Genomic DNA, 27,419 nt, shown 5'->3' on the forward strand with positions numbered 1-27,419 from the left:
GAGCAGAGTGAATTCATATTCCTGGGAGAAACTGAGAATGATTCATGGTTTTATTTTCTAATCCAATATAATGACTTTGAAATAAATTATGAGAAGAAGTTTTTTAAAGTATGTCATTGTGGCTTGAGATTCATATTTGATATTTTAACATTAATTTAAAATATGTGCCTTCTTTTAGACAGTAAACATGTATGCACTTCATGAAAATATAAGGATTGATTAAAATAGAACCCAGGATACCTATTTATATATCAAATGTGACATATGTCTTATTAATGCATGTTTTCATATATTGTGTCTTTCACCACAATAACTTTGGGGCATGTAAATCAAATTTCTTTAAATCACATACCACAAATTATCTGATTTGGATTAAATCATACTATCAGATTTCTGGGTCCTATAAACCCAATCTCTATACGCCTTTGTTTCCAAACAGCCTCCATAAAGTTTTTAATTATGTGCTTAAAAGGTTTTCCATATCTGCCCACAACTGACCTGGGAAAAATTTCTTATTACTTGATTTCATATTAAATTATTCTATTTCATGATTCCTTTATTTTTACTCAAAACATTATGTGAGTCGTAAATTGTTAAAGTGTTTTCTTTTCTAATAAACATTTTCCTAATGTTTTCATAATGAAGTTTGAAATATTTAATACAAAATACAATATTTTAAAATCTTAACTTTTATATTTTAAAGTACATTTTTGAACATATTTATAGTCAAAATTAACAAGTGGATAATGAAATTCTCAAAGGAGCACCTGCTTTCACAGCCCTTTTGCTTTGAACTTTGTTTTTTTCCTGTAAATTTTTCTGTGCTAATTCACACTTTATAATTTGGACATTTCTACATAGATTACTTTATTCATATCACTATACTTTTTCACTACATACTATGTAAATGTTTAATAACCATTTATTTTGTTCTCCCAGCTTCCTGCATAGAAATTTGACAGCAATAAAAAAGTGCCCAGAAGATAATCCATTGACTTTAGAACATGTTTTCTATGTTGATATTTCACCATTTTTAATTAACTGTATCTCCCAGATCCTCAGTCATTTCCAAAGGAATACAGAACATTTTCAAGAATCAATATCTGCTTCTTTTACATCTAACAATGAAATCAAAACATTTTAGTGTGTTTACAGTGGCAGCGAGAGTTTTGTGAATTTGGCTATGCATCAGTATAATCAGGACAATCTTTAGGAATCTGGACTTCTTTGCTCTGAAGTAGAGGAGAATAAGTAAAAGATAGGTAGACTGAAGGCAAGGGAATCATAAGTGCAAACTGAAGTTTTAGGAAGAAGCAACTTACAAGAAATAGCCAAAGCTACCCAGGACAACCCCAGGACAGCTGTCTTTGGCTACTTACACTCCTCCCCCTCCAGACCCATCCCTACAAGCCATAAATTGGCCCAGGTAAGAAAATAAAACAGCAGGATGTTTACATGACCTGTAAATCGATCAATCCATCAATAAGCCAGTGACCATGGAATGGGCTAGTATTCTTTTGAGGATAGGCCGAAGTGGGTGGGCATTTTCTTCACTTGCTTTTTACCCCCTCAAGAAAAGTATAAACATTCTCAATTCCAAACTGTAATGCATCTCATTTCTTTGAGCACCTGCATTCCTTCCTTGAGTGCAATGTAGAATCTAAATCTCAGTCTAATAAACCCTCATTTCCTTATCTGACTCGGTCTGGAGTTTCTTCCTCCATGATGCCAAACACTGACTCTGGTAAGGGGGGCTAAATTCCTTATTTTGGCTATTTTAGAAGTCTCTCAGACCCAGCCTGGCAACAGTTGGGTAATAATGTAACTGATGTGCACTTTCATCCAAAGCAGGAATTGTCTGAGGATGCATTCTCTGGGGTGTAGTGTGGTCTATGCAGTGAGTTTTCCTAAACACTTAGCACAATCATCTGTAACTCTCATACTTTATTTAAGCTCACTGTTATATAAATTTTTCACGATTTTCTCTCAAAAATGTGACTATGTTCCTCCAAGTTTCCCACAGATTCTTCTCCCTAAGTATGGAGACCACATGGTTATTTCTGCACACTCATAGGCTATGAGGTTGTTGAGGGCAAGAAAGGGACCTGTGAGAAGCACAATCTCAGGGCCACACTGACTGAACACACTGTGCCATAAATACCTAGTAAATACTTGTAGAAAACAGAAAATGTAGATTCAATACATTATAAAAGCTTATATCAGAGAGATTTCATGAGTACTTCTATTATGGGCATATTGTGTATAAATTTTACTTTCTAGAATGAAATAAAATGGTGAAGAATAGAAGGTGATTTTTCCGCTCCTGACTCCAAAGCTTTCTAAAAGTAGAAGGCACAGTGTGCCAGAGACAGAGAAAGCAGGAAGGGGTGGCCCCTGACCTCCATGTGTGACGTTCATGACATCAGTTTTCGCCATTAGCCATTCCTGCTAAAAGGATGGCTGAAATCGAAGACTTAATGAACAGCTGGAGTTCAGGAGAAACTTCCACAGATGGGTCGCAACACTTGAAAAAGATACTCTTAATATAGGATACTTGAACTTGGAAATTGTCTTTGATATGGTACGGCAGGGCTTATATTCATATGTTGGGAAACAAAGCTTTTCTCTAGATTGATGGTATTGCCCAACTTGACTCACTTTCTGTGAAACTTCCCCTCCTGTGCTGACCCAACGCATCCCCACAACTAGTTTTGCCTTATCAGAGCTAATTGCTTGCTTTCATAAACAGCAGCTCTGATTTTTAAAATTATTCTAACTTCTTTCTTCATTACTTGCAATATCTTAGAGGTTTGTTATACTGATAGTGGTTTTTATTGGTTTCTTTTCAGCAAAACGTCACTGTACCACAAACAAGTGCATCTTGTTCAGTTATTTTAAGAACAGAAAAAAGGCAGTGTTCTTTTCCAGTACCTGCGTTCACTGTCCTCTTTTATCTCAATCTCCCACTTTTTTAATTAATTTATTTTTTCTTATTTTTTAATTAAGGGAAAACTAAATTTAAAAATAGCAGGACATATTTCAGTAACTTTTTTGTTTTCCTATTAACCTGATTTGAACCCCGGTATTGCTCTCCCCATCTTGTTCTGTCTGATTTTACTATATTCTGTTTTGTTTGATAGTATCAAGTTTGAGGGTATAGGCAACCACTTTGAAGGCAGTAAGATTTACTATGATGCCCATTATGGTTTGACTATTATCTTCCTTTGAAGTTCTGTAAGGTCTCCAGTGTAGGTTTTATTGGTCTTGTTCTGTACTGTTTTGTTGAATTCTATTATACCTGATGATATGGGCAACTCTTTTCAAGATAGCAAGAGGCATAATGGTAATCACTTTTGATCACCTGGTATTCTATTTTTGCATCATATACTATGTCCATCCTTCTGTTCTGACTCTGTTTTGTTTTGTCACATTTGGTTTTATTCTCCTCAAAAAAAAAAAAAGTAGTAAGAACTATGGGAGTAATAAAACCCAAAAAGTGTGTTATTGTAAAAAAGAGAGGAAAAGAAAGTGGCCTAAAGAATATAACTGCATGTATATTTAAGTGTATAGGATAGAAAACCATATTACTGAGTTTTTTGTTGGATCATTGAACAGAACTGTCTGCAATCTCACTGTATGAATGTCCACTTTGTATGCTTTAATTTTGTAATTTGGACAACTGTTTCTAAGATGACAATATGTAATCTATTAACTAGTGATTTCTTACTGTATATTTTTTTTCTTGAAATTCTGTATTTCTTGTACCCTTTTACTGCTTTGGGGTCTTTTTTCTCTCTCTTTTTTCTCTTTAAAAAAAAGCCATTTTTTAGATATGTTAATTTTTCCTTCTCTGGTGATTTATTTTAAATTAAGAAATCTAAAATAGTAAGTCAATTTAATTTAAACTTGCACTAGAACTAATTCTAATAATGAAACAACCCTTTAAATCTGTCTTTGAATCATTAGAGGATTTTCAGATAATTTCCTGTGAATGCAAACAAGATAATCACTGAAGTGCATATATCAAGTAGCCTTTTCTTCCAACACTATTGGTCATGCATATTCAACAGAATGCAAATATTGACTTTTCTGATAGCCAGCTGAGCAGATTAAAAAAGTGTCTGAAAAGAACTACAATCATTTTGCGGAATGTGGCCATGACCTTCATGCCCCCTCTGCCAAGCGTGTGCTGCACTTTGAATGTCTGATTCCCTTTTGCTTTAAACAGTTTCCATAGCTTAAAAACAAAACAATCATCTGGAAAATTGCTGTCTCTTTCCATGAAGCCTGAGAAGATATAAATAGGCCTGTGTCTCATGTTTCATAATGTTTCTCAGGATATTTCATACAAGAAAACGTTAGGACTTCTCAAAAAGACAAACACAGAAAATCTTCTCTTTGAGTAAGTTGAGAGGTAACAGGAAAGGTCACCCAGTTGTTTTCCAAGTTCATATATTTCAGAAACATAACACACAGTTTATATTTAATTATTTAACGTTTTAAAAGAGAAATTATCCCACTTGCTTTCAATCAACATATAATTAAAATATTAAATTTCCATCCCATGAACATAGACTCCCATGCTTCACATACCAAACAACTGCTTTGGAATGAAAGCCTATTAAAAAGATGGCAGACTATAAACCGACTTTTATTTATGTCTCTTCACAGGCTAAAAATAAATGGTATTCTGTAAATTATCAAATACATTAGGTAGAGTGAAAAAAGCCAACTCATTCTGAAGAGATTACGTATTTCACATTATGCAAAAGTACAGGGACAGAGAATAGACGTGTGTTTGCCAGAGACTGGTGGGGAAGGCTCCTGAGAAAGACAGGCAGTGGGGAGTATACGTGGAGGGGGAGAGCTCCACTGGTCATCCTGATTGGGGTGGTGATTAGAGAACTCTTAACAAGCCTTAAAAGTTACAGAATCAAAATAGGGAATTTAAGGCGCATGAGCGTGTGTACATGTAGACCTTTACAGACAGTTGTATCTCTTGATACTTTGGTGGTGACTGCATGCCTAGATTCACAGGATACTATCAGTGTAATTATTCTTCAATAAAGTTGCTTTTAAAGTTGCAATAAATAAACTTCGGTAAACAGGAAAAACTTCAGGAAACTATTTCTAGCACTATAAAGTAAGATCAAATTCAGAAATTTGAAACAGCAAGTGCAATTCACGTCCTTCCTAGTCTAGTGAGTCTTTGAAGCAAAATGTTAGGTTCTTATTCAGTCACCTGTGCTCTAGGAAATCAGACTCTGCAGCCGGTCCTGAGCATCTTCTACGTGATCTTCCTCACTTCATGACCATGAAACACACCAGAAAGATATTAAACACCACACAGAATTTCTGCTGAAAAACAGTGAGGACTTGCAGGAATGTGCTCATGTGTCTCATCTGTACTTTAGCATGTAAGTGGGAGTCAAGCCTCCACATTACTCCCTCGTGAGGACAGATTCCCTGAAGATGCATCACGTGGCCAACAGCACCCGGGCAGGCTCTCCATCCTGGCAGGCTCCCGTGTCAGTGAGTGAGCCACCCCCAAGCAGGGCAAGTAACCAGCTTGTGTTGGCAGTGAGGAGACTGTGAGGGGAGAAAAAGCAGCGCAGAAGACAGGAAGTCCTAGCAGAATGAGAGTTCTTGATTATAAATCAGAAGGCAGGGTAGACCTCACAGAGAACATGGCCTTCAAGCTTTCAACTCGAGGAATATGAAAGAATAAACCAACTAAGACATGAGTTTTCATCGTGTATTTTGATGTGGAGGCTAACAATAGTAAAATGTTACTTATTTGAATTACAGAGCAGCTAAATCCCTTGTTTAATGGGAAAGTTTGTTAGATTTCCATCTTATTCTGTTTAAACTGTTAACATTTTTATAGAATACAAAGTACATTTTTTTTTCTTTTGGATTCTGGCATGTACATTCGTAACCTACAATCTCTAAATTAAAAAAAAAACACTTTGAAAGCTTATCAAGTTTGTTTTCTGACTACAATGCAACATATCTAGAAGTCAACAAAAATAACAATACTGAAAACCATAGAAATACATAAAAAAGTACAGTATATCTTTCAACAACCAGTGGATCAATTAATTAAGTCAATTAAATGTTTGAAATAAATTATAATGAAAAAAACAGCTCAGCAAAACCCATGGCATATAGCAAAAGCAAAAAAGAGACTTTTAGGAAGTGTCAGCTCCACGTTAACAAAACAGAAAGTCAGGGCCAGGGATATAGCTCAGCAGCACAGTACCTGCCTGGCAAGCACCAGGTCTGTGTTTGATTCCTGATACCAAAGCAAAACAAAACAAAAAACAGACCTAAGAAATAGCCAATCCCTTTACCTCGAAGAAATAGGAAAATAGAAGGATAAACCAAAATAAAATTTAGTAGTAAGTAAGGAAATAATAAAGATGAGGTCAAAGGTAAACAAAATAGAAACTAATAAAACATTAAAAGTATCAGTGAAATAGTTATATTTCAAAAGAAAAAACAAAACCAGCAAAACCATGTGCAGATTTGGTCTACCCAACAGAAAAAAGAAAACTTGAATAAGAGAAATTAGAGGTAAAAAAGAAATAATGCAACAGATTCCAGATAAATATGTAAAATCATTAGCAACCATTAGACTAGACATAATTCAACAAATTGGGTAACCAAGAAGAAATGGTCAGATTTTTAGACACATACCTCTTAAGATTGAATTGTAAAGAAACAGAAAACATGAGCAGAATAATGATTCATGACAGTCAATCAGTAATAAAAAGATTCCTGTCAAAGAAGAGCTCTAGGCCAGGCTATCTCATTGCTTAATTCTAGTCAGTGTTCAAAGACCTAATATTGCGCTGGGGATTTAGCTCAGTGGTGTAAGGGGCTCCCTGGCCAGTGCGAGGTCATTGTGAGTTTGATCCTCAATACAAAAGAGATAGAGAGAGACAGAGAGAGAGAGAGAGACAGAGAGAGAGAGAGAGAGAGAGAGACCTATCACTAATCTTTCTCAAAATATTCAAAAAAGAAAGAGAAGTTTTTAATTCTTTGAAACACATTCTTGAAGGCAACCATTACACTGACACCTAAATACCATGAGAATGTAACCAAAAAACACAAAACCACAGGTCAATGCCTCTGTTGAACAAAAATGCAAAAAGCGTCAACAAAACAGTAACAACATGAGAAGGTTACTCACTGCAAACAAATGGGAATTACCCAGGAAGCCAAGAACACTTTGATAAACATGATATACCGCATCAACAGAATGAGGCACAAATATCAGGCATTTGCCTCAGCAGATGAAGAAAAATTATTTAACAAAATTTGCACCACAACTTGTAAAAATTCTGGGTAAAAAAATAGAATATTTCATAATAATAAAGTCCATAAACAAGCCAACAGTTAACATCAGATTGAATAGAGAAAAACTGAAGGCTTTTCCCGTACGATCTGGAGTATGGCAAAGATGCTTTCCTTCTCCAGTCACAGAACGCAGTACTGGCACGACCCCTGGTGCTTTAGCTATGGCTATACCTGGGAGACAGAAACTGTTCTTTATCTGTGATACAGATTCTACTAGTATCCCCGAACACTGTGGCTAATTTAATTTGTGGTGAGGTTAGAATCTCAGCATCTTCAGTTAGTGATAAATGTTTGGTATTTAAATATCAAAATAAATCTATTCAAGAAAGAACTAATATATTTATTTTTACACGTGAAGACATTTATGCACTCTGTCCTCATACAATTTATCTTTAGTCACAAATGTACTGGGCGTCAGATCCAGGACTGAAACACTCTCTGGAGCTAGAAGCCGAGTGGTATCCACCCTGCAAACCCACATCTACAGTCATTATGTAGCTCTCTGGTTTTGCTCTGTTCTAAGAGAACAGGGGAGTAATAATTACAAGGGGAGGCTAAAGGCTTGCTGTTTGTCAAAGTGGAAAACTGCGTTATCTTGTTCTCACAGTTCTTAATGCCACCGTTCTCCAGCAGCCTCAGTCTCCCATCTAGCTTAAGCAGGCTCTTCACGTTAGCAGCATTCCTGCCACTGGATTTACTGGTGATGCCTTTTATGGTTCTGATGCTCTGCATGAATGTTCACACCTCTACACTGTAATTTCTCTTTTAATTGTCAACTTAAACATCTGCACTTCCATTAACATCCTTGACCTTCTATTCCTTCCTACCCTTCTAGATAACGCTTGATACGCCTATCAAAACATCATAATGTTTCCCAAATTCCAATTACTAGATCTGCCCATCCTTTAGCACATCTTTGTCTATATGGCTAGGGTGCATGTATTATTAAACTGCTCTTCTGACTCCTGAAGTGGCTTATTCCCTATCTCTAAGTATTACTTGCCTCCTTGAAGAAGAAACTCGGTTTTAAATTTTTTATTTAATTTTGTAGTCCTGGGCATTGAACCAGGAACTGAGCCACGTTCCCAACTTTTTTTTTTATTGAAACAGGATCTCACTGAACCCCTAATCTGCCCAGATTGAGGTCAGAATTTTGACCCACTTCCCTCTGTCTCCCAGAGTGCTGAGATTACATGCATGCATCAACATACACAGCTGTTTCTCATTTTTATTTCCCTAGAACCTAATCCTGCTTCTAATATTTAGGCTAACAAAATATTTGTCTACTTTCTACTGTATGATACAGCTGAGATTACAATTATTACCTCCTTTTTAAAAATCTAGCAGGATAACATTACTACCAAATTTCTGACATCCAGCCGTCATCTAAATGTAGCAGTAGTTAACCTGTCCATTTGGGGCTGAGGATGTTGCTCCGTGGCACAGGACCTGCCTGACAGCACAAGGTCTTGAATTTGATTTCCTGCACCAAATAAAAATAATGTCATTTGTTTTTCTAAACTGGTGGCTATTGATCACGGTACATCAACCTAAGTGGATGGAGGGTGGCCAGGCAGACTGGTGAAGCCCTTTCCTGCTGCAGCTGTGGCCTAGACTGGTGCATTGTGCTCCCTCCCTCCTCTCCTGCAACTGCTGGGTCCTCTTCCCTCCAGCGCCAATGCCCTTGGAGGACTGTTACACAGCTCCCCTGTGAGCCTGCCTAAGAATTTTCATATGTATCTATGTACTCTGTTCCTCCACAGAACCCTAATAGCATGTTTGTAATAAATCCCTTTAAAATGCAAATATAAATTACCCCAACGTTCAAATAGTACTTTGAGAGAATAATACCTGACTTCTCAAAAGTAAGGAAAGTGTATCCCATGTTTAAAGTACTATCCCCTGCAATGCATCTTCCCGGTCTTTACACTCCAAGCATCATGGCAGGAATGTCACAAGAACATTCTTTATCTAAAAATAAGCATGACAGGATACCGAAAGGACGCTCATTTTCAGTACTTCTGATCCCTTCTAGTTTGGAAAATGTGTGAAGTAAAATTTGGAACAGTATATGATGCACCATAAAAATCAGTATTGCTTGATCTCAAATATTAATGTTTTGTGAATCATTGAGACTTTTTAAATAAATATATTTCCACTATGCATTTATTAGAATGCCTACAAACATCTCAAAATCTATCAGAAAACAACTCACATAAACAAGTTTTAATTTTACTCAAATAAGTCACATGCTTTAACTCATTTAATATTTAAGCCAGCATCATGCAGTCTATATTCATATTACAGTGTGAAATGGTGACTGAGAGACGTTAAGTAAAGGATAACTGAGTACAGAGTCTAGACCCACTTGATTCAGCATGAAGGGTGTAGAAATCAAGGCCTTTCACACTGTGATTCCATTACTCTAATGCTCTGAATGATGTTATTTTTGGAAGGAGGGTGATGGGGAACAGGATTCCTGGACCCATATGGATATATGAAATACTAGTAATGTGTGATGAAGCAAAGATATAATGAATTATGAAGATGTCTTGCAGTAGCTTCGTGCTTCTATAAATGAACAAAACTTCCACCCAGTTTCCAGTATTTCCTGTAAGGATACCCGGAACCAAACACTTAAAATATAGTATTTATTTTTTTAATACACTTTTCTATAGTCATGCATTACGTAAGCGAAAAAATATTACCAATACAATTAACTAGAACTCTTGAGACATAACTGTGTAAAAGTGAAACTGCTCAGGATGTGCCATTCGCAGTAGGCAGAGACGCCTGATCCACTCCAGTGTAGCAGAGAGAGGTGTGTGTGCCCCGCAGGACAGAAACCACCCCTGTCTCCCACAGGAGTCCCCGGAGCGCGGCACAGGCACAGTGTGGGGGCGGGGAGGGACAGGAGCCCTAGCTCCCAACCCGGACTCGGGCTTCCATCCCCCCTCACTTCCGCTCCCGCGGTTTCCCCACGCACCAGGAGGTGGGGCAGCAGCTTACGAGCTGTGCAAACCCATGCCCCCTCCGCCGCCTTCCAGGGCGCCGCCTCGCAGGGACGCCCCGTTAGTCGGGATGCGGGGCCGCAACACAGCCCAGGCCGTGGTGCTGCTCGTGGTCCCCGGCGGAGTGGACTGGCAGGCAGCCCACCGCCGTGAGCTGGTCCTCCTTCCCACATTCTTTCCTGCACGGATCCCAGGGGCGCGGGGCGAGCCACGAGGGACCTGGGGACGCGCTCCTGAGCGCACGCGTGCTGGGCGCCACCCATGGGCGTGAAGCCGAAAAACTTTCCTGCCTGGGTGCGCAGCCAGCTCCGCCCGCCTCAGTGGGCTCAGTCCCGCCCTGCTCGGCGCGCAGGCCACTCCCAGCTAGGGTAGAGAGAAATGTGACCTGCTCTGGAGGCGCGCTGCCCGTGCGCTTTCCGGGTACTGCGGAGCTGGGGCCGCTCTGACGAGTGTGACAGTGAACCACCCACGCACGTAAAAAGCGCGTGGTGCTTAGCAATGGAGGCATAAGACATTGGGAGAAAAAAATTGACTCCTAAAATGTAATAGAAAGAAACAATGATGGTCCGGTGTTAGGTCATGAAGAGAAAGCTGGGAAGAGGACAGCCTTTCGACTTTTTGTCCAGAAGCTGGGTTTTTTTGTTTGTTTGTTTGTTTTTCTATCCAGGCACGAGGCTCCTAAGGCTACATGCTCACTGTTCTTAAGCCACTTGATTTAAAGTGGCTGGCAGAATTGTTAACTAGTGGCAAAATAGACGCTAGTGCTTTTGGGGAGAAACCAGCCTTAAACTTATCTATACACCTTATCAAACAAGAATATTAGATGTTTCCATATCAGGACAGCAGCTTAGGATCTGCTTCATTTTCCAGGTGTTTCTCAAAAATCAGAAACGCAAACACCCAACAACAGGAAATATTGCCATCACCCTTGCATTTCGTACAGCTCAGGAACTTCATTTATCCGGCTGTCAATACAACTTTTCTGACCTTAAGAGTCCTTCGCACTCCTATGGGGATGCCACCTTGTCCTAGATGAACAAGAACGCTCAGCGCAAAGTGAATGCAGAACAGCTCTTTCAAACGGACGTAATGGAACAAAACTTTGTAATCAGCTTGACAGAAGATTGACGGCAAAAACTCAGAAGATTATGCTGTTAATTTTATTTTTATACTGGAATGTTTAGTTTATTTTAAATATGTTAGACGAACTTGTCAAATATTTATGTATATTAAATCGGTTGCTGCCTGGTGATTCATAACCATCAGCTTCATCTCTGCGAATACATTTATGAAAACCAAGAAATGTTTAGCTATTAGAGAAAGAAGGTTCCGCTGCATTGTGTTTTAAGTAAGTTTTTAAGGCGGGTTTTAAACATTTTCTTACAGTTATTTTGTCTTGGACTTTTCAAAGAGTGTGATTTCCTAAGGAAGGAGAGTTTACAACCATTTAGACGAGGAAGTGATATTTGGAGAGGTATATTTTATTTAGCTAATGTAAGCATAGCAGGTGGGAAGATGCCATATGATTGTATCTTGATATAGCAAATTGAAACCACTTGGCTGTGGAAGAAATGCTACTTTAATTCAGTTTCCTCCTCTGTGGTTAATTAAACCATAAATGTGATTAGTTGGTAGAAGGAAAATAGTGGGTTTTTTTTTCTAAATTAAAGGAAACAGGCAAAACATACAATTCTAAATGAGTAAATAACAATTTAATTACTCAAAAAAGATTGCAAAGGTTTTCTCATTTAATATTTATATTCTCTTTGTTTTCCTAAAAGTTCAAGTAACTGACAAAATATTTTAAATTGATCATATGAAATGTTAAGTTCTCAAGGAAGAAAAAATGCACATACCAAAAATCATAATAAATTTTTAATAAAGTGTAATGTCCTGTTGAAGGTGTCAGATAAGACAAAACCAAAGGGGAAAAATTTTCATTGGCAGATAAAACATAAGCTTTTGCCTAAAGAAAAACATTATAGTCATATAACCATTTCAGGAACTATTGTTTTATGAAGTCCAACCACTGTAAGTAAAATCATTTCTTCAAAGAAAATAAATGAAGTCAACAAACGTGCTTTGGTTAGTGTTACTTGGTACTTCCTGTCATGTATTTGGGTAATTAGAGGAAAATTTACAATTGAGATGATAAGTCATTGGTAAAAAATATTGAATTATTCAAAGAAAACCAACTTAAATGCCTGAACACTACTCATTTGATGCCATATGTTAGAAAAATTCAAATGCAATATTGTGGTTTGTTTTCCCTAATACCATCAGCCTCAGTTATATCCTCCCTGCCTTAAGTAGCACTACTTCTGGAGCACAGTGATCACAAACTCAGTCACCTCTGCAACCAATAGAAGTGACCCAGCAGAGGAGATAATTTACTTGTGGCTTTTTGAAAACTAGAGAAGGCATGTGAAATGTGGGAAGGAGTCAGTGATGTGTTCCACATACTACAAACTGAGCCTTCTTTGGTATAAATATGAAGCATGATCAATTACTTTCGGGAACTTTTGACTGTTAACAGAATCATTAGTTAAAGAAAGATGTTTGTCATCCCATTTGCAGTACCTGGAGGACATTCAAGAGCACTTAAAACTAACTATTTTGATGAATTTTTTAGGAGACAGGCAAAAATATTACCTCAATTCCTAGAGAAAATGAAGTGCATTATATTGAAATCTATACTCCCCCAAAATAATTTAGTTTGGCATTTGGGAATATTATTCAGATTATTTATAATTAGTATATTTCAATTCATTTATCTTTCTTCTTGAATAATGTGTTATGAGAAAAGTTGAATCTCCACAAGAAGTCCCAAGTACCCACCATTCACAATGTTGTCTCTAAGCACTTTACTGATTGTGGGGTTCCACAGTACTCCATGTTCCTGGGAGTACCATAGAGTTCTGTACCCCAGGAAACACATTTCTGTGTCAACCGTCAAGACAAGTATTTCCAGAACAGCATCATTATGGTATTTAGTCTGGATCAGGCAACAACACCCTATTCTCATGCAAATATCATCCCATCAGGCATGAACAGGTTTGAACTTATTTATATAAAACTAAACTAAGCAATCAGGATTGAACATATTTTCATCCTTTATTTGCATATGCAGACAGCATGGGAACCTGGAAAAACAGACTTGTTCTAATATCATTATAATGGCATAAAAAATATATTATAGTAAACTAATTATGTAAATCATTGTCACCAGTGTCCTGTAAGTATACCTGTCTGGAGTTTACTCAGCATCATGGTTTACAAAGAAAACAAACAAGCAAGTAAATAACAAACTATAAATCCATAGGTTGGTACTTTTTCAAAGTAAAGTTCCTTGTCTTTTAGGTTCTTAAGCTTCCTTGAGATTTTAATAATTGAATATGACATGCAAAAGCCACAGATCTTGTAAATTTTACTAATAATTTTTTTTTTCTAACGAATAGTTTTCTAGGCTAAACCTGAAGAACCCAACACTCACAATAACCCCTGATTCTACAATCCACTGAAAACACTGGGTCTCATATTTTTACATAATTGTAACAATCTCTCTTGTCAGTGGCTATTACATAACTCATAGCTTAAAGGCAGGTAATAATTAGAAAAAGGACTTTTATATCTGTGAATTAGCATCTCTAATGTATGTTCACTAATTAATACAGTGCATCCAATGATCTACAGTAATAATAAGAAGAGAATGCACAACTGTATATTCCTGAGCACTTCAGCATATTTTTAATGCTCTAAACTGCCAGTTTGAAACATGGGACCTAAAGGAGCCTATCAACACATGGTTATATAAAAATAAATAGAAAACATTGTTGATGGGCATATGCATGTGCATGTGTGTGTGTATAAAATCTAAGACAGTTCATTAGTAGCATTTATGGTCCCAAGTGTAAACTTTTAACATTATTAATTTTGACATAATGTTTCCCTCTATAGTTTTACATATACTCTTTCCTAGGGATAACTGTTCGCTCACCTTTTCAATATATCAAGTTACAGGACTTGTTACCTTTCACTTATGTAGAATGACAGAATTTCAAAGGATAAAACTTCATAGTAATAGTACTGTCAAACACCCTTATAGAAGTATAAGCCTTTGAATTTCAGATATATGAGGGACTTTTAATATCATAAAGTCCAATATGCTAATATTTATAATAAAAGAGCAATTATATTTGGTGAATCCAGCTTACTTGTCAAAGACTACCAGTATTCCATGGGCATGCTGACACCAGAAATATATGCCTTATAAAATACCACTGTGGCACATTCAGCACTGTTGATTGTTTTTCTTAGAGTTACAAAGCACTAAATTACATTTACATAAATTTGCAAGAAGAAACAATATTTGTGTCCATGCCTTTAAATATGGAAAAACTTCACATAAATAATAAAATTAGTATCTGCAAATTCTACGATGCAGAAAAAAATATTTCTAATAACAATACACAAAATTTTTCAAGTGTAGAATTAGAAATTGGTTGAATAAAAATGTGACTCATCGGAAAAGAAAACAGATACAATAATGTTGATCTAAATTAATTAAATGGGGTGTAATTTCTCAATATTTTAGCCGGTATAGATAACAGACCTTACCTAATAATGTGCAATTTAAGATTAAAACAAACTAATGTGTGTAAATAGTTCAACCCAACACCCAACAACTATTATGCTTTTCACAAAATACAAGCATTAGAATTATGCCATAGTAGTGGTCACTAGGGAACTTTAGTCCTCCACAAGTGCATCGTAACATTACAGTCTTACATAACTGAAATATTAATACACTCAAAGAAAAAAATTTGTTTTTGTCACTAGTGGGGAGAACTAAGAGTGTCCATTGAAAAGAAAGAGGAAAGTTTGCAACAAAGCAACTTAAACTTTGTGTTGGTTGGACAGAAAGTCATTCTTTTATTTATAGATCAAGGGTGATTCTTGAGAGCATAGAAAATTTCCAAAAACCGCATTGTCTTCTGATTCCAGTAGATATTTAAAACCATTTGGAAAATTTAAGACTTTGCTAAGTTGATGGAAGCTTTAAGTTAATTATATACCAAGAATTATTTACATCTTCCTCCAGTGTTACTATTTCACCACTGACACCTCTGGAGATGTATTCTTAAATATAAATTTATTTACATATAAATATAAATAATCACAAATTTAGACAGCTGCTCCAGAAGAATTACAAAATTGGAGGATACCTAATTTTTTATGCTCCTTATTTTAAAAATTCTGTAAAGAAAACTATTCCCTAATAATATTTATAAAATACTTAATGAATTTTTAATGTAATGTAAATATTGTAATATATTGCATCTGTATTATGATTGAAAAATCCTGGTAATCGTGGTGCTCTAGATCACAGCCCTGTATTTTAAGGAATCTCCACAATGATTTCCACAATGGTCGTACCAGTACACACTCCCACCAACAGTGGAGAAGGGTCCCTTTATCCTAAAAGCCTGTCCAGCATTTGTTTTTGATTGGTTTCTCAATAATAGCCATTGTTTCAGGAGTGAGATGGAATTTCAGTATTGTTTGTTTTAATTTGCATCTCATGAATGACCAGTGATGCTGAGCATTCTTTTACATATATACTTGCTGTCTTTATTTTTTCATCATTTCAGATGACTATTTTTAAATTGGGTCTTTCAATTTGGGAGATCTGACCTCTAAAATTTCTTTGCATTTCACATATTAGTCATTTTATTGAGGAACAGCTTGCAAAACATTTGCATCCTGTTTCTTTTACTCTGTTGTTTTCTTGTGCTGCACAAAAGCTTTTTAATAAAATGAACTCCCGGTTTTTGATGCTTTGTAATATTTCCTGTGAGGGGAGTATTTTTCATAAAGTCTTTGCCCACACCAATGTTTTCAAGCGTTCTACGTATTCTATCTCCCAGCACATTTAGTGTGAAATATCTTTATATGTATATATATATATATATAACTTGACTGTCCTGTGCATGGTATAATTTCAAAATCACTGGACTGTTAAGCTGAGAGTGTGTCATCAAACAGAAATAGCCATAGAACGCAGAAAATTAGAAAACTCAAGATTTCTTCTGGAGACATTTCTGACTCTGTGGTAAACAGACAAGAAGTCCAGAGAAATTATGAACTGTAGGTGAGTTATATCACCCCATGAAGGTTTAGCTCATATTTAAAAACTTGAACGAAATACAAAGTATTTAATTTGAAGACATTTTATCATCTAGAAATGACCAAACTTGGGCCAGCTATATATCTCAGTGGCACGGCACCTGCCTGGCAAGTGAGAGGTCATGAGTTTGATCCACAGTATAATCATTAATTAATTATTTTTTTTAAATGTAGTGGCCCTCTCTTTCATGGGTCAAACTGTTTTTTTCTTTTAATGTTGACATTTAGAAACCTTTTTTAATGTGATATTATGTCATGATGATTTCTATTGCCAAAAAAATGTAGATCTCTTTTAAATGGAAATAGGCAACAAGTCCTGATGTAACCATGTATCTCTGATTCATTTATAAATCAGCAACTTAGAAGTCATCGTGCATGTGCCATTTCTCAACCACATGTTAGCTAATAATGGAGAAGGCAGCGTCAAACATCTCTCAAAATTTTTCTGACCTCTAAAATAAAACATGTTCCAGACCGTAGTTAGAGAAACACCTTGCTACTTCATTTGATATGATTTCCATATCACAGGGCATTAAAACCCCAAGTAGAAAGCTCCCTAAACTTATTTATACCGTAACCGAGTTGCACATGTGATTTAAGCTTAATTCAAAAAATGGAATCCTTCACAAGAAGAAAGATGGACACATCGTGAGCCTGAGATGAAGATGGCATTAAATTCATGTGACATGGAACTTCTTGGAATAGAAATTGCCTTTTGCAACATACAAGGCTAAAATTCTGAGCTAACATGAGTGCTCTGACAAAAACATGTCCAAGATCTCCTTTCTGCATTTTCATTGTTACTGTTATTATCACACTATTATTTTTAGTTCATCTTTATAACATATAATATTTACATTCATTGCAGGTATTTGGTACATATATAAAACACATCCAAATCTATTTCCTGCCTCTCTCTCTCTCTCTCTCTCTCTCTCTCTCTCTCTCTCTCTCTCTCCTTCCACTCTTTATTTGCTCTCTATTTGCACTTTGGCCTTACTTGAAAGAGAGATACCACACAGAATTTAAGCTTGTGTATCTGGTTTATTTTCTCTCACTTAACATTGTATTTTCCACATGCATATCAAATTTATTCTTGTTTGTAGATGAATAGTATAGATACCACTATATGTAGATGGTATACTGAAATACTTAGAAGAGTAACTGCCCTTTTACCAATCCAGAAGCACATATAAGCCCAGGTCAAAGGTCTTAGTCCAGCAAAAATCTGTAATAACTTAGCATTATAAGGTCAGCAGGAGCACATATGAATAGAATGGTTTGTGTTGAAAAACCACACTGCCTGGGATTAATTATCTCAGGAAGTAAACTTAGTTATATCGATGAGTGAACTGTAAAACTAAGAATCTACTGAGAAGAAATGAGGGGGGAGAGGAGAAGGACACAAGGAAGAATTAAGAGGTGTTAGGAACATGTCCCGACTCCCACACTGAGTGTCATTACTAGGTACTGCAAACACGCAAAAATAACAAGTTTTAAAAAGAGCACATAGAGAGAAAGAGTATTGTTCTCTCCACTAGAATTATTTCTTACTAAAACATAAATAAATTGAAATATATATCTTTTCAAATCTTTACCTTCAAAATAAAATGGCATGAGAGTGACTACAGTTTAAATAATGGCTTCTCCTTGAAGATATTTTGAAAAGTTGCACCTGCAAATTCATAGATGTGTCAGATCTCACACAGACAATGCTTGGTTGTAGAATTTCATCAGAACATACAAGGAATAAATACAAACTTGTGTGGAAGTTTTCAAGACCTCTAGACAACCACAAGATTTTGCAATGCAGGGCCGCTGTGGCCTTGGGCTCCTGGTGACTCCAAATTGAGTTGAATTTTTGAGTTTTCATTCTTTCATTTTAACTTTATTTTCAAGCAGCATCACATATTTTCCTTTTTCTATGATTTTATGTAACTATTACTTTAAAACATGCATTCCTTACCTTTGAATCTTGAACTTTCTTGACTTTTTTCCTGCTGGAATTAAAACAGAAGTAGGTTAAAATCTTTAGACAAACATTTGATCCCCAACATTCTTTTATAAAATATCATTATGAAAAAGTCAAAATTTCTTTTTTGGCACATTAACTCTAGAGACATTGTAACACAGCTCACCTTAAAAACCTATGCAAAATATTTTATGGTAGTAGGGTTCATACTCTGAGGACATATATTTCTTTAAGAAACCTACATCATATGAATATGGATTAATAAGCAAATAAGTGGTTAATAAATAAGTCATTACTCATGCTTCCCAAATGCCTTAGGTTATTCCACTTAATTTCAGTAAATATTGAATGATGTGTTCAGAATTCGCTTTGAACTGGTCCACATTAACCATCAATTGTTAGCAAAGGTAAAAGTTTAAGGTCAAACAGTTGAAAATTTCACAAAAATGACACTAAAAACTTTTCAGCTGCCATTCCTTCACTTAAACTTAGAGTTGGACCCTGAGTCACTTCTTTAAGGCTAAAATTGACAACAATTCTATTATTTATTCAAAAGCTGCACCGGTTAGACCTGTCTCTCAATTTGACATACTCCTTCCAGTTACCAGGCAACCTCAAAAGAATTAGCTCTTTTTCAAGTTTTAAAGTAGATATCATGCACTCTCTAACCTCTTGAGTAAGATTCAAGCAGTTTAACCTGTCCAAAATTCTCAGGGTCTCATGCTGAAAACAATTTAAAACATATTTCAAATAAAAATAGTAAATATAAATATGTATATATATATGTATATATATATATATATATAATGAACTACAGAATTACACAAATTCCAATAATTTGTGGCACCAGTAAAAAGAAATATGAAAAATTTATATTGTTGCAAACAATAACTCCCGATCTCAAGTATGAGAATAAAAATGTTTATTTATAAATGTATATTTATGAAACTAGTTAACCTAATGTTATGATTTTAAAACTTTGATTTCTGATTTCCTCATACTAACTTACCCATCCTCTAAGTTCCTATTCTGTTATTCCTTTTATTAGTTCATTGTTTCTACTTCTGATTTATATTCAGAGTATCTGTTGGTAATTTAAATGTACAATATTTCTGTCAAATACACTCATCTTTCATAATTACGGGATTAGCAGGCTTAAATATTCCCTTTTCTTTCTCTCTCTTTCTCTTCTCTTCATTCTTTCATGCATGTGCATGGATCATTTTTATATGCCATGCAAGAGAAGCTGCATAAACAGTTATGATTTCTCCTCAGAAAGATCTACCACAGAAGGTGACAATGTTGGCCTGGAGAGAGATAACTAAACATACGGCCATGAGGCTAAACTGATTTTTAATCAAATTCAAGTGTAATAAGACTAGGATACAAGCATACTTATACAAGGAGACCAGGAACTGGGAGAGAAGAAGAATTGCAAATAGACTATGATAAAAAAAAAAATTGTTATTGTCAAAAGTATCAGAGTGGGACAGGTCCGGCTTGAGTGAAGGCAGTGCCATAGGAAATGCAACCAAGAAGCTCGCAGGGTTCAGTCAAACTAGCACTTGGCACGTTCACTAGGACTCTGGAGTTTGTTCTGAGGGGGCTGAGGGAACACGGGACATCTCCTCGGGGAATGTTGTTATCGGATTACCCTTGGATGAAACCACTCTGTCTACTGGCCAGTTTGTAAAGGGCAAGGATGAAAGCAAGACTGAGGACTAGTGAAGTGGGCAGTGCAGGTGACCTGGACAGTCACAGGCATATCCTGTCACAGCTGCCAAGCTTTCCCACTGGCCTCAATGTTAATGCCAGGAGCAAAGCAGACAAGTGTGACACCAAGTGTCTGAGTGCTAGAGGAATGGAGTTATCTGTAAATAAAGTGAGAAAGTGGCCAGGAAGAAGACTTTTAGTCCTTCTTCACTCTTCTTCTAGCACTACCACATGTACTCTGTCTTCTAATTCTTCGGTCATACCCATCCAGTGTGGGTATGATGAGATAAGCAGGAGTCCTGCCTATCTCATCAATTCCTAGACTGGAGGTCCTGGGAGTTGGCAGTTATCTTCCATGTGGCTCAGTCCTTTGGTGTGTTATCTGATGTGGCTTTGAGTACTGGTCTTTTGTCAAGGATGTGTATCACAAACAGGCTCGACATTGAACTTCAGATTCACACATCCACTTGTAGTTGTTACATGTCTGTTTGGAGACCTACTAATATCACCTACATGCCAAGTACCAAACTGAATTTCTGATCTTCCATTTCCTCCTGGTTCGTCTTCTTCATGCACACTGCAGTTAATTATTTTATCCTGTTAGTTGTTACAACTCCTAGAATTATCCTTGTTACTTTATCTCTTAAGCAGTAATGCACTTCATAGTTCATGAGTTTGCTGTTTTTGACATGTCAACTTTGGAATTTGACTGTCACTGAGGTTCAAAGTAGGTGCAGTATGGTTATATCACAGGAGATATCTGAGCAAGATAAACTTTGTACTCAACAGTGAATATGTAAATGTATCTGTTTGTATCTGAAGAACACAGAGTATAGTTGAATGCATTAGAACTGAGTACTAGAATATGAGAAAAATAAAAAGTGAAAGTTAGTCACCAAAAGAGAATGCATGTATAGAAAAATTACAGAAGAAAAATGAGAAGGGCAGGGAAGCATGAATTCTCAGGTAGTGGAGTATTTAGGAGGAAGATTTCCAGCAGTGCACAACCCTCTGAGTACAAATATAACGGATCTTTTAAAATGACCATTCATATTACTGAGTTAGAATGAATAATTGCCTTCAGATTTTTGGTGCATTTAAAGGGCTTAGGAAACCTGAAATGTTTTAAAAACGGCAGATTAACACAGCACAGCTGGGTGTCAACATAGCTCTGGGATTCCCCAGGGCTCCTGACCGGACCCTCCCAGCACTGTTCCTCTTTTCTGCCTCCAGTGACCATGACCTGAAGAGCTTGGTTCTTCCACATCCTTCCTGCACTCGGTTTCCACACTGAATAGACTGAAAATGTAAAATTTACACGTCATAAACTTTCAGTCAATCAGAGACTGAAATCATGAGCCAGTGAAACTTTTACATTTGTACCTGTAGGTGTTGGATATTGAAACCAACAACAGGAAAAACTAAAACAGCTACTAAACAGTTTAATGACACAACCCACCCTAGAGGTCTTGTTTCTCCCTGTGTCCAATGGCTGGCCAGGAGCTGTGGGTTGCTGCCGCTGCCTAGCATCACAAGACACTAGTGTCTCTCCTACCACTACACTGGGAAAATAAATCTTCAAGGACTGTGCAACTGAGGCAAACTTGTTGAGGACATGCTTAGTTTCAACCAACCCTTCTGTCCCAGCTCCCTCCCTATTTTTTTGGCCTTGTGAAAAACAACCCCTGTGACTAACCTGCCTGGAAGAAACCTGCCTGACAACATATGACTTGACCAATCATATGATAATCTGCTATCACTTTTTGGACTTCATGCATACACAATATGTAAAAGTTTCTGCTTCACTCTGAGTCAGAACAGGTGATCTGAACTTGTTCCCACCCTCCCACTAGCTTAATAACAAGTTGTCCTCCAAGCCTCAGTGCAAAAGTTCTTCCATCTGGTTTGATTTCAGATTTCTGTAACATTTCTTGGTGTGTTGGCAGGGAAGACACTCTGCTGAACAATTTAAATCACTGGTATAGGCTTGCTGGCTGCTTCTGGGGCCAATGCCCCAATCTGCACATGAGAAGTTATACCCTCCAGATATTTCTTCCTGGTCTCCTTGACAGTCAAGGCAGAGAGCTTCAGCCTCCCTGTGACAACAGAGACCTAACTGGATCCTGGGAGGAGTCGGAATGTGACTACTCTGGGCATGCAGATAATGTAGGTCTGCCCTGGGTTTTTCCTGCAGCTGGCCAAGTAACCTGCTTGTTGCCATCGCCCTCTGTGGGACTATAAAAATGGACAGAATAGGCAAATATTCTCAGATGAAAGAACTAAAGAGCCGGACATGGTTTCACATGCCTGTAACTCCAGCACTTCAGAGACTGAGGCAGGAGGATCATTGTGAGTTCGAGTTCGAGACCATTCTGGGCTACAAAGTAAACTCAAGGCCATCCTAAACTGCACAGTGAGACCCTGGCTCACAAAGACAAAAAAAAAAGACAAAAAAAAAAAAAAAAAAAAAAAAAAAAAAAAAAAAAAAACCTCAAGAGGATATAACGTAATATATTTTATGAAAACAGGTTTGATGTGGCCTGAATCAGCTGTCAAGCCTAATTTTATAAGCTGACCAACAGCTACACAAATTTAATTTCTAATTTCTCCATGTCTGGTCTCTATTAGGGTACCATGTGACATGGGTTGCAGAAAGTCAGATGGACCTACTTCAACATTTTTAAAGATAACTTGCAGAATCTCTAACAGAATCAGCTCTCTCTATATGCCTTAGTCTATTTTTTGCTGCTATAAGAGAATATAGAAATCTGGGGCAAATTATAAAAATAAAAATTTACTAACTTATGGATCTGGAACTTGGAATGTCCATATCAAGAGGCAAGCATTTGGCAAGAGACTCTTGTTATCAGCCCACAGTAAGTAGGAAAGACAGTATAAGAGAAAGCAAGTCAGTGCTGAGCAAATCCTTACTTGAAGAATGCATTTCCTTCACAAGGGACTTTTGGCACACATGAACTGTGGAGCACACATTCCAGCACTGCAAAGTGTCTAACCAAACGGCTGCTTTGTTTAAAGGTATTGCAATAATCTCACTGGAGAATGTTACCTTATAGTGACATGCTGACTTTATTATCTACCTTTCATCCCTCAGCATCAGAACCAAGAGAGTCTAGATGGAACAATACAAGATATAACTGAAATTTGGGCAATCAATATTCCAAAATATCTGGAAAATACTGGTAATTACATTAGCAAAAGAATGTAGAGAATGTATCAGTTTTAATGGTACAAACAGTGGGCTAGAGATGAAGAAAATTCACTTTAGGATAGACTATATTTATCAATTATGAGTATTCTGGACTTATTAGACTACTTTCAGAATATGACTGTTGATGCTTTCACTTGATTTATTGGCCAAGACTAGTATTCTCAACAGTACCCCAAATTAAATAATGCTGAGAGCCCTAAATGTCAGTAATATAGTGCACAAAGGATTAAATAAGTGACTCAAGATGATAGCAAAGTTACTTTCCTGTAGGTACATGGCCAAGCTTTTAATGATATCCTTAGGACCAGATCATAAATCTTTACAAAGACATCAGAGAGTTGATGACCATTATCCTTGAAAAGTATGGTACTTATGTCTGCTCCAACTCCACTCTCTATACTTGATTTGCACCTGTACATCGAGGGGAAAGACAACTGACTACAGCAGGTTGGGTTAGAGTGGTCAGATTCTACCATGGAGTTGTAGAAATTTCCATATTGGAATAGACATTAGTTTGGAGATGGTTTTACCTTTTCTATCAGCAGTATTCTAGAACTGATTTCTCTTTTAGTATTCATCAAATGACACTTTTACCTCTTATTGCTTATAAAGCAAAAGAACTCATTTTTCTGTATCATAAATGATAAATGTGACAAAATAATTCTTTGATTTTACTATGAACACAAAACCAGAAGCAGCTGGCTTTACAAATCCTGCATATGTAATGTTAATTTTACTGTTTGTGTTACTGGTTCAAATGAAACATCTTTGTGAGTTCATGTTATGAAATGTTACATATGCTACAAATTGGTAACCAATGTGCAACATCATTCTTCTACACTGCATGGTACCAGGGAATGGAGGGGAAGCAGCTGAGGAAGTGTTTCTAACTATGACACCTGGTCGTAACCTTGTCTCAAATTTGCTCTCTTTTTTCTAAGCTCTGTAATGTTAGTAAACAAGGGATGTTTAAATTGCCACTTGACAATTACGTACCTTTATGCCACTGAAGCAAGAAGGAAATAGTGATACTGATTGTGATTAGCAACAAAAAAGAGTTACAGGTACAAAATTCAGGAGTTCCTCTGAAACAATTTATAATATTTTCTCATGCACTGGTAAATACTGATAGGTTATGGAAATCTAATATGGGCAAAATCTCTAGGAATATATAAGCTTCAAGAAAGAATTCTGGGCATGATCTACTGCAGAAAACATTAAAACAATAACTATAACAACAAGTACATGTTGGGGACCAGGAATTCACCATGGCTAATTTTGCATACTTCTGGAAGAAATAAATGGAGGCTTGGGATTATGAGTATCACCTTCCGAGATTTCCCATTAAATCTCTAGGGATGAGCCATGCTCTCCCACCCACTGTCTAAACTGAAGTCTTTAAGATTAAAAAGACTTCAGGGTAAAATCATCTCCACCCTTTTCCACCTCTGAGTCTTCGGCACACCTTGAATCTTCTGCGAGCCTTCCTATCACTGTATCAACCCAATAAATAGTGGTGGACCTGGAGTAAGTATCTTTGTCTCTGCTCATCCTGAGGCACGGACCTCCTACTTCCCCTTCATGCATTACTAAATTTGTCTCTCTTACTTCATTCTTTTGCTGTATCCCTCATACAGCCAGAACCCCAAACAGAGCAGAGGTATTATCTAAAAATCCAGAAAGCATACAATAGTTGGAGGAAAGATATTTTAAATGTTACCTAATACACTGTGACCAGGTGGAAAATATAGGTTGTAGGAACCTCTGTGTTTTCAGTATTCTCTCTACCCCATGACTACTGAGATATCAGTTTTCTTTATAGTAATCAATTTTCCTCCTGTTTTTAATATAATATGTATAGGTGATGGTGAATTTCTAATTCAGGTTTTAGATTCAAGCATATCCAGTTAAGATTATTTAACTGAATTAATGAAATGAATATCACCCCCAAAATTTCCATGGCTAATGAAACTTATTAGGCCTTACCAATATAGGGAAATAAGGATCAGAAGCATGGAGAAATGGAGAGAAAATCTAAACTAGATCTTTTTGCCATTGCTGGTTTTTTTTTTTTTTTCGTAAAAAGAAATATAAAACCAATCTGGAAATTGTAAATTTCTTTTTAAACAGTTTGAACAGATGGTTTTCTATTATACCTTTTTTGTACTAGTACTTTTATTCATACATGTTTACAGCACACAATGATTACTTTTGTCACAGGGTGTTTTCATATATACATGATACATTTCAACTCTTTTTTTTCTATCTTTTTTCATCCTCTACTCTTCCTACTCTTTGCTTCTTCCTGTTTAAAGTTTTATAACTCAATAAAAATATATGAAACAGAGATGTGTGTGACTTTAAACTTGCCTGGTGACAAGCATCCTTCAGTTTCAGAGTAGATCATCAAAACAGTTGAATTCTTAAAGTCAAAAACATATAAATGAAAAAGAAGCAGGGTTTGGGAAGTTCCAACTCATTCAAGCAAAATGACATAAGAAAAGAAAAATTACATCATAAGAATATTTTATAGAGTCAAATTGATAAGAGCTATTAGAATGATTAAATGGATCTCGAATACCATGAAAAGGTAGAGACCAGTACAAGCAGCAAGAAATCATTGCTACTTCAAGAATATATTAGTGGTAATAGAGATAAGTACATAGCATACACTTCAAGAAAACTGTAATAAAGGAATTACAGAAGGTTCAAGTTGACTTAGCTGATGGACAAGGCAAGGCGCATGTACAAAAGGTATTATAGTTCTTCCAAAAATAATATAATACAAATTGCACAGAGGAAAGTTACAACACTGCTTGCCATGGGTATTGATTGGGCTGTTCCACATGAACACTTAAATATTCATCCCTTGAAACAAGATAATTTTGAAATTATGCTTGAAGGATTCTCCCTGCCTCTTCAGATACAATTTAACAATCACCTTTAGGATAATTTTGTGTACATTTTCATTATCACATTTATTTTCTATAGAGAAGTGTGCAAGGATTTATTCTGACTTATATTTAACGTGGGTGCTTACAGTATAGGAATAATTAAATTTCCAGCTATAGGGTATAAGCTGTTTGTTATAGGCCATAAATAAAGGATTTCTCTTTGTGCACAAAAGTGTGCAAAAACAAAAGAGGTGGGAGAGAGAAAATGTACTGCACATATTCTGTGCACTCTGGGTGTGACATAAGGACTACTCCTTATGTGTACAGGATTGTTCTTCACAATTTGTAAAATCTGATGAAGTATACTTTTTAAATGTACCATAAGATGGTGACAGAAGGGAAAGAGGAAAAAAAAAGAGCTAATATGTGGTATGTACAACTAATTCCCCAAGATAAATGTGATCATTATACACTGTAAATATGTATTAATAATAACGTAACTATAAAAATGTTTCAATATTTCACTGTCTTCCTGCATGATACAGTGTCTCCACTCATCATCTTGTTCCTAACATGGTAGATGTTAGTTCACACTGAGAATCAGTGGTTTGAAATTGAGTTTGCACAAAATCTTCATGCTTTCCAACGCGCTCATGTGTTGTTGCTCATGAAGGTTTTCCCCGTGAACTAGCAATGGTACAACAGATTAAATAATGAATTTCTAAAGCACAATGTAACCAACAAGTCCTATGTAAATTGACTGAAAAGACCCTCGTGTATTTGATACTAACCCTTAGGTTTAGGGTTAAGGTAAAAGTATCACTGTGAACTAATTGTTAACAAGGCTCATTGCTTTATGTCATATTGTACTGTGCAAATTATGCACACGGTATGCTTTTTATAAAATAATTAAAATTTCAAAGGTCTAAATGTACAGGTTGATCAAGCATGAAAGTTCATTTTAGAGTGTAGATTTTATCCCTGCCCTCTAAATAACTTCACTTTAGGAGGCATTCTCATCATTTAGCAAGCAGTGTTTAAGGATTCTTCAT

At 36.4% G+C, this 27,419-nt stretch overlaps 1 protein-coding gene and 1 pseudogene across 5 annotated transcripts in view; one reads left to right on the forward strand and one right to left on the reverse strand.

Moving 5' to 3' along the window:
- Nucleotides 1–27,419, reverse strand: part of Fstl5 (follistatin like 5) — a 598,962-nt gene that overhangs the window by 465,100 nt on the left and 106,443 nt on the right. For 3 of the 5 annotated variants that reach the window (XM_063260930.1, XM_013140763.3, XM_003476993.5), the window contains exon 3: nucleotides 18,526–18,559. In XM_063260930.1, coding sequence (XP_063117000.1) covers nucleotides 18,526–18,559 — 34 coding nt within the window. The remainder of the gene's footprint in view (nucleotides 1–18,525; nucleotides 18,560–27,419) is intronic. The other 2 variants (XM_003476994.5, XM_005006804.4) reach the window with 1 other exon arrangement.
- Nucleotides 10,635–11,545, forward strand: LOC111753594 (type 2 lactosamine alpha-2,3-sialyltransferase-like; annotated as a pseudogene).

The sequence above is a fragment of the Cavia porcellus genome, unplaced genomic scaffold (genome assembly GCF_034190915.1).
Source record: "Cavia porcellus strain 051 isolate PalLab524CR breed Dunkin Hartley unplaced genomic scaffold, mCavPor4.1 scaffold_14, whole genome shotgun sequence".
Lineage (NCBI taxonomy): Eukaryota > Metazoa > Chordata > Mammalia > Rodentia > Caviidae > Cavia > Cavia porcellus.